General features: G+C 47.2%; 1 protein-coding gene across 1 annotated transcript in view; it reads right to left on the bottom strand.

Annotated features, from left to right (window-relative positions):
• Positions 1-1,904: 1,904 nt before the first annotated feature.
• The window catches only part of Plpbp (pyridoxal phosphate binding protein), a 12,333-nt gene continuing 5,366 nt past the window's right edge, over positions 1,905-8,871 (bottom strand). The window contains exons 5-8 of the mRNA XM_021219142.2: positions 7,270-7,404; positions 5,159-5,301; positions 4,187-4,285; positions 1,905-3,235 (exon numbers count right to left, since the gene is read on the bottom strand). Coding sequence (XP_021074801.1) covers positions 3,104-3,235; positions 4,187-4,285; positions 5,159-5,301; positions 7,270-7,404 — 509 coding nt within the window. The 3' untranslated portion in view covers positions 1,905-3,103. The remainder of the gene's footprint in view (positions 3,236-4,186; positions 4,286-5,158; positions 5,302-7,269; positions 7,405-8,871) is intronic.

Below are 8,871 nucleotides of genomic sequence, written 5' to 3'. Positions count from 1 at the left end.
CTGTCCTGGAACTCACTTTGTAGACCAGGCTGGCCTCAAACTCAGAAATCCGCCTGCCTCTGCCTCCCGAGTGCTGGGATTAAAGGCATGCACCACCACGCCCGGCAGGAATACATCTTTAATTACAGCTTCACTATACCTGCAGGGAACATCATAATGAAGTCAGTTATTTCGTATAACTAATGTGTGTAAAAAAAAATTAAGGAGCGTGGTAAAAGCCAGGGTGCAGCTTCATGGTACTGTACTTTCCAGAGTGTGCTAGAGTCTGGTTTCCATCAGCAGTGTGCAGGTATTCGTCTGCATGTATGGTCTCTTACTGGAGGCCTCCTGAGTCTCTCAAACCTGATGCTGGATTCAGGGTACTCCACGGCTCATCTTGGCTGTCACCTTGACAATGTTTGGAACTAACTAAAACCCAAGCAGTTGGCACACCTGCGAGGGATATTTTTCTTGGTTGAAATTTTGAAGTGGGAAGACCCACTTAAATCTGGATCTCTTGCGGTCAGAAGACCCACCCTAAGTCTGGGCCGCACCTCCTGGTGGTGACCCACATAAAAGGTCTTGGAAAAAAGGGAGCGCGTGCTTTCTGTCTGCTTGCCCGGCTCTCTCGGGGCAAGATCATCTATTCTAAGCCATTCCTTTGCTGGTGCTAGAGCCAACTTCCTTTTGGGATTCCAATGTGGAATGAAAACTGGCAGTTCTCTAGGGTCTCCCTGGGATTCCAGCACCTGCGCTGAAGAGATGTCCAGTCTCACAGAATGAGCAATTACTGGATCCCTTGCCTGTCTACTGTTGGACTGTTTGGACTACAGCCTGTAAGCCACTCTAGTAAATCCCGTGTGTGTTCATTTTATCTGTTGTTCCTTAGAGAACTTTAATACAGGGCATGCACGCATTCCTGCCGGTACACACACACACACACACACACATTTCCACCCGTATACACACACACATGCACACACACCAGGGCATGGGCTGTTGGGGAGGGGCAGTTATTGGCTGGGTGGGTCTGACTTTAACTTGCCCCGATGCTGTCACTGCTGCTATTAAAACCTGGGAGTAACCCAAGCAGCTGTCTCACATGAAACAAAAGAGCCCGGCTGAATGTTCTCAAGAGAGCCATCCTGTCCTGGATATAGTCTGGCTTCTTTCCTTCATCTGGACTAAAGTTCTTTACTGGCTTCCCTTCTGCTGTGTTCTTAGTCCCCAGGCACAAGCCAGGAAGAACTTTCATAGCTTAACCATTGCGTTTTCCCCAAAACTTCCAGAGTTGCCCTCAGATCCTCTTTTATGGAGCCTATGGAAATATCAAGTCAGCATAGACGTGGTAAAGAAAGGTACCCGAGTCTGCGAGTCCATGCGTCACCGGGGAAAACACGTCTTCCCTGCCCACCGCTTCTATTCATAAAGAGAGTGGGATTCACTAGGCCCTACCAGGACAAACTGCTGACAGAGGAGAGGAGCCAAATATGTTTTTCAGAAGTCGCCTGTTCCTTAGGCCAGCCAATGTCGCCACCTAGAGGCAATCAAAAGAGTTTCATACAAAAGGAAGCAGGCACTTTTCCAATAACTGCCAAACAAGCCAACTAACACTTCATTTACTTTATTTTTTTGGAGACAGGGTCTCAATGTACAAGCCAGGTGGCATGAAACTGGCTATGTAGCCCTGGCTGGTCTCGAACTTGCTACCTTCTGTGTACTGTAGTTACAGGCATGTCATGAAGCTCCGTGAAGACATTCTCGCCCATGAAGTTCAGAACCCTTCTTGTATATATGTAATGGTGTGGCTTTGGTGGCATCTCTGACGCAAGGATGGGCCTCTCCAGAGCCAGGCATGAGGCTAGACAAGGTACTTCCTATAAGCTCCAATGCCCTCTGTGCCAATTCACTAATCACACCAGATCATAAAAATAAATCTTTAATGGCTTTAGAGTTGGCACAGATGGTATAATTCAAGCTCACATTTGTATTTAACAAACAGAAAGACCGCGCTAGCTTTGACTGAAACAGAACAAGAATCATAGTGGTTTAAGTTTGGAAATTACATTCAGCAGCAACGGGTTCTGAAGTTATTTGTTAAATGAGGGATGAGGGCTGGAGGAAATGAGAGGAAAAGCTATCAGGAAATGAGCTAAGCAGCCTGCACGCAAGTCCTGTTGTGATCACTGCAGAACTGCGCTTTCTGGTTTATTGTTGTTTTTAGATAAAGAGGGATCTGACTTAGTCTTTGTCTATCCTTGAACTCCTGATCTTCCTGGCTGCATCCCACGGATGCCGGCGTTACGGGCAGGTGCTACTATGCCCAGCTATTTCCTCTTTTTTGGAGCTCTTCTGGCACCGTGAACAACCACGAGCTGCAACATTCTGGCTTGTGAATACAGTGTGTATACTGGGGATGGCTGTGAGTTTGCCTGGGAGATACATCCCCAGAAGAGGAAAAGCTAGTGAGGCTCAAACCATGCGCCAGAACTGGAGGCTTTCATCTCCAAGTGGGGTAGTCTTTGCTAAAAACCAGAAAAGGATTATGGTGGTGAAGAAATCCTGTCATCCACTTTCCATCACCGTGGTCCTCAAGGAATAAGCTCCAAGTCCCTCTTTTACAGCAAGAAAGGCCCAAGAGCTATTTACAAGTTTCCCTGAAATTTCAGGTCAGTGCCACAGAGGAGCTGTGACTGGAGACATCAACTGGCCAGGATGGAAACTGGGAGCAGACATCACCCCTTTCCAGCGTAGTGGGGACTTGTGGGGACAGCAGGGTGCTAGATTAGATGGAAAATGGAATCCCTCTGATCTTCTCCATCACAGACACCAGCAACCCAAAAGACACTCGGGGACACGCATTTGTGAGGGGTTGGGCATTCCTGGGCAGTGCTCCACTGAACTCAGGTCCTGGCTCCTAATTTGGTGTCGGTTCCGAAGTCTTGCAACTCTTCAAACCCCAGCCTAAGTCACTGCTTGAACGGAGCTTCCTATAGCCGAAGCTAAGCACGGGTGGTTTCCATCAACACGTGTAATCCTCAGCGCTCTACACAGGCCACGGAAGAGTGTGACTGGGGACATGTGGACACCGAATGTGCATGGTTGACCCTGAGCTGGCCTGGCCTCAGTGTCCTTGCACCAGTGGCACCGAGGCCTTCGCGTCCGCCGTGGTCTTGTCTAGGGTAGGCTTCTTTGAGTAGTCCCGCTCTCCAAAAATAGTGCTCCCTATCCGGACGTTCGTCGATCCTACTTCAATCTGTGGGAAAGAAGCAAATGCAGAGGAGAGGGTGTCAGATGTAGCTGGTGCGGAGTCTCTTTCTAGCTGCCCAGAGGCTGCGTAAGGAACCAAGCTGCAGCTGAAGATGGCTGGGTGCTCTGGTGTCCCCGACCAGGGCAGGGCCACTTTTCTGGCAGTTAGTCTTCAAGAGAAAGGTAATGATCTCAGCTTGCACAGTGCTTGGGGAGTTCAACTGCATTTAGAGATCTAGGGACAAGGGACAGTGGAGATGTATGGGACAGCACAGCACAGCAAAATGCTGCCCTGCAGCTCATGACCAAAGGCTGAAGGCCGGCCAAATGGAAAAAACCCTGTAGTTATCTGTCATAAAGCAAGCTCAGGTCTTTAGAACTTTTACACTGTTTTAATATATATGCTATTCCCAAAATGCAATTCTATACTTTGATTTTTAGAACTGTTATTATTTATTTCAAAGAAGGGTCTGACTATGTAACCTTGGTTTGCATGCACTTGTTTGCGCAGGCTGACTTGTAACTCACCAGCAATCCTCTGGACTGTTTTCCAAGTGCCGGGACTATGGGAGTGAGCCACGGCGCCCAGCTGTTATTTCCTACCTTGGAAATTCATGGATGCGAATTGCTAACACAGTACTTTATTTCAGTTTATACTTATTGTCACATAGCTAATGCCCTAGGACTTACATTTGAAATGCTTTTAAAAATCAGGTTAAAATTTCTTTTTTGGTGCTATGAAACCAAACCCAGGGTTAACACACTTGTTAGATCCTAAGTTACAGCCCCGTCTTTCCCTAGATTACATGTAGTGGATTACATTGAGTTTTAAGAACTCGGTTGTAATTTCTATAAATTTCACTTCAAACAAAGGAACAGTGTGGGGAGGGGGAATGTCAGAGCAGCCGAGCTCCTGTGACTGTTGCTACTGGGAGGAGGCGTCGGCAGGGACACTTACAGCATGCTGGAAGTCCATGGACATGCCCATGCTAAGCTCCACCTGCTCCACTGGAATGCTGAGCTTCTCGCACAGCTCCCGCCGCAGGGACAGCAACCTCTGCCCAAAATACAAGTGGTACCATTTATTCTTGTTGTTTCCAATGATGTCAAAAGGTGACCAGACCTTCTGGGCACAGTAGTGCTGGCCCAGCACTACTACTAATACTTGGGAACAGGCCAGGGAAGCCTGAGCTCACGGCCAGCTGGGGATCTGCGGGGAAGTGAAGTTGTCTCCAAAAACAAAGCAAGCCGAGCCGAACTAAATCGAAACAAACAAAATAGGAGAAAAACAAGACCCCAAAATGAGCACCGCCAAACCAAAACCAAACCAAAACGTTTCTGGTGGCTATTTCTCATGATTCTGAGGTGTGTGATGATTACCAGAAGCTACTATAAGTAACTATAAGTTTTAGCCACATCTTCAACTTTCAAGAAAACTACCAGGGCCGGGGGGTGTGGCTCAGTGTCAGAATGCTTTAATAGTATACTCCAGACCCTGGGCTCCACCCCAAGCAGAGGGGAAAAAAAAAAAATCCAACAACATCCTAAAAACAAGACAAACCCAACAACAGTGACGACGCAAACTGCCAGTCACTAGACAGGAAGAAAGTTTGCTCTAAAACTTGTATTAGCCAAGTGAACACCGGGATAAGGAAGGTGTGGCGTGGGGTGTTTGGGAGCCTAGTTTTCCTTTTCCATATGAGAACGGTTCAGAAGAGGCTGGAATATTATACCTGACTGGCTATGTTCTGAGAGGTGTCTTTCTGATGTACCTCACGGCTACCCCTGCACGCTGGTGGGATGCTACTGTATCCCACCAGTGCTGGGCATGTATGAGCTCCGCCCATGCTCTAGACACACCCTACTATGGGCGGAACCCACAGCCCCATGATGCCTCCTTGGCATGAGAGCATCACCCCAACACCAGTACCTGGAAGTCTGGGTTTGGTCCTTGACTTAGATCATGTCCAAAGCTTCCTATGGTCATGAGACCCACAAACTCCAGGCTGGGACAACTGGCCTTTATGTGTTCCACGACGGCTATGGTCTCCGAAGGCAGCAGGCCGTGTTTACCTTCACAAAGACAAACAGAAGATGTGTATGCCAACACAGCTTAACTAGCCAGAAGGCTCCATTTTCATCCCTTCCTTACAACAGAGGTGACTCTCAGATGAAAACCAGATGAAGTCACTTTCCCTGGCCCTACAGAGTGACTGTGTATGTGAGGTCCTTCGCTCCTGGTCGTATTCTACTTGGGTTCTGCGTTTCTCAAGATTATTCCTCTTTACTCCATCTCAGGACTCTCTTTTATTATTTTTAGAGTCAGAGACTGAACCCATGGTTCTGAGTACACAAAGCGCTACCACTAAGACACGCCCACTAAGACATGCCCCACAGGACTTTAGCTGGGAATGGCTAGGGGAGCCAGAGAAGAAAATATGTTATGGCTTGAATGAGGATGTTCCCCACAGGCTCCATGCTTGGATGCTTTGTCCCCAGTTTTTGGCACTGTTTGGCTGTGTCTGGGAGATGTTGCCTTGCTGGAAGTACATCATGGGTGCCGGCTGTGACATTTCAAAGTCGTATGTCCTTCCCTGTCCTCCCTCTGTTCCATGTGTGTGGTTCAAGATGCAAGGCCTGGGCTTCTCTCAGGCTGCCATGCTCCCCTGCCATGGACTCTTATCCTCAGGAACCATAAACCACACAGACCTTTCCGTCTCTAAATTGTCTTGGTCATGGCGTTTTTATCACAGAAATAGAAAAGTGACAAATATATGTCTTGGGACACTAGGGAGGGTCACATTGCCAAAGTCCTGGATGAATCTCGGTACTTTTTTCTAAACCTGCATTTTTATGGTTTTATCAATTTATTAATAGAGCTGCAAAAATAAGTCATATACACATAATAAAGTTGGGACTGTAAAATTGCAAAGTTTAACTTACTGGTTAAAACTGGCTGGACGAATTTTATGTATTCTAGAGACTATTAATATTGCTTTGCCTTTGCCCCTATTTACAAAATGGACGAGGGAGGAACTTTCACTGTTATTTAGTCAAGGTAAATCACAGGTAATTATCAAGAAATGAAAGACACTCTGGAGTCAATTCTGTATCTACTTATATGCAATGAAGCCATAGTCGGGGAACATGCATATAACATTATAATGATAACTGTTAATCTACTGACCACTGTGCCAGCCCCACGACTTTTCATCTCATACAATAACTCTAAATATTCTTACTCATAACAGTTTTCAAAGGAAACTAAGGCAGGTGGGCTAAGTCTTTTCCTAAGTTTATGGAAGAGAACTGTGCACCTGAGATTTGAGCGAAGACAACCTGAGTTCAGGGCACATCTGGAAAACAGATGTCTGTACTGAACTCCATGCCAAGATCTGCTACGTATAAGAGCCTTGAAGACAGTTGTAACCCAATGCCTGCCATTCACTCTTAACAGAAAGCGAGCAAGTAAGAAATCCGGGGTTCTGTATCACTGTACAGAATCCTCACCACACCCTTTAACAACGGTCACTCCCCCGATGACACTGCCACAGAAGGAAACTCAGGTACAGAGAGGTTAGGTAACTGATGCAAAGTTCCAATGCTAGAAAGTGGTGGAGCTCAGGCAGACATTTGTCTGATATCAAAGTCACGGTCCTCTGTAAATCATGGCCACACTGCTAAGCCAAGCCCCATGAGACAGTCACTCACTGGTGTACAGCAGCATTTTTTTTTTTTTTTCAATTCTTGCCCAATGAAGCACTGGGTAATTTTCCTAAGAAGAATGACACATACAATTCTCAATCCCTTCCAGGGGAGAATTTCCAGGCATCAAAGCTATAATTCTTCCACATCAATACCTAACAAGACTAAATATATTAAAGAATTATATTGGGTCATCACACTGGTGAATCTTGACGAAGCAGCTCACCAGAAGGCTGGAGCTTTCCCCTACAATCTCATCAGGTGCTTACACTCACACTCTACCCGAGCCTCGGCCATCTTGAGAGCAAACCTCCATGGTCAGGCCTAGTCACTTACTGTCCTCTCCACTGGTGTTAATCTGGACCATCACCTTCAGTGGTTCCGTAGAACCTTTCTTCTGCCAGGAGCTGTTCACCTTGTCTGCCAGCTTCATGGAGTCTACGGTTTCCAGCATAGAGAGGTTGGGGACGGCTGCAAAGAGAAAGATGGAAGGGAGCAGACTTCGCTTTCCCCGCTGCCAGAGGGGACGTGCGGCAAACCTTTGATCTGGTAGAGGGAGGAGCTTTCCAGGAAAAGAAAAGGACCTCCGAGAAGACAAGCATAAGAGCTTGCTAGACAGGAAGCTCAAGGGCAGGCGAGCCCCATCCCACCAGCAAAGATGGATAAGGGAGCCACTAAGACACCACGATCAGGCTGCCTAAGTATGGAGACAATTTGGAAAGTTGGCAATTGAGATTCTGAATAGTAGGCCCGATCTAATTATGTCTCCGTCTAAACTGAGTGAAACGGGCCAGTTGACAAGGGCCAGAGACTATCCAGAAGTCTAGCTAGCCTGGGAAAGATACCATGTTCTTATACCTTCTGGGATGGGTCTGCTTACTTGACAAGGACACCAGAATAGCTCACCCTGGATGCTCGCTCAGTGAGGTCATCAGAGCTACCTTCAGTGAAGATGAACTATGACTCGGCACAGATAAAGGACCGTGACACGACCCCACCAGCTTACTGTACTGAGCACGGATTCTTCCAGGCAGTCAGCTAACTACTCCCCTGCCTCCCATCCCTCCTGCCTTTCTTTTTTCCTCCTCCCTGGTGAAGACTGAAGCCAGAGCCTTGTTGGGATGGAGGCACTAGAGTGTACAGGAAGGCTGTGCCTTGGTAGCTTATGTAATTATTTCATTCTAATCTCGGCTCTGGCCTGGTTATACAAACTGATGGTAAGAACAAGACCTAAAGTGGTGGCACACCCTTAATCCCAGCGCTGGGAGGCCGAGGCAGATCTCCGAGTTCAAGGTCAGCCTGGTCTATGGAGAGTTCCAGGGATCCTAGAGAAGTACTGGCACGACAAGCCAACCAACCAAAAACCCCAAATGATCAAATTGTTCTGATAAAATGTAAACTGTTCCAGAACAAAGTAGCGGAAGAATATTTATAGGGATATGAAAATAGCTACAACTGAGCGAGACACATTTATGTGTGAAATCCAAACAAACCTGTCTGGCATGTGGCTGGGTGTGCTGGTGGTCGTGCCTGTGATTTCAGAATTCAGGAGGGTGAGACAGGAGGATCACCACAAGTTCTAGGCCAGCCCGGGTTAGTCAGACTGTCTCAGAAAAACGACAAACCAAAACGGCAACATAAAAAGCATAGGATGATGTATAATGAGAAGTTAAATTACCTAAACTGGCTGGGCAGTGGTGGCGCACGCCGTTAATCCCAGCACTTGGGAGGCAGAGGCAGGCGGATTTCTGAGTTCAAGGCCAGCCTGGCCTACAGAGTGAGTTCCAGGACAGCCAGGGCTATATAGAGAAACCCTGCCCCCAAAAAACAAACCAACAAGCAAGCAAGCAAGACTGGCCTATAGAAAAGTCTGTGCCATTTGATTAATGACTGATGTAGGAAGACACAACTTACAGTGAGTTGTGCCGTCCCTGAGCA

The sequence above is a fragment of the Mus pahari genome, chromosome 19 (assembly GCF_900095145.1).
Source record: "Mus pahari chromosome 19, PAHARI_EIJ_v1.1, whole genome shotgun sequence".
Classification (NCBI taxonomy): domain Eukaryota; kingdom Metazoa; phylum Chordata; class Mammalia; order Rodentia; family Muridae; genus Mus; species Mus pahari.
The sequence above is the reverse complement of the archived record's forward strand: the minus strand, read 5'-3'. Positions and strand labels throughout refer to the sequence as shown.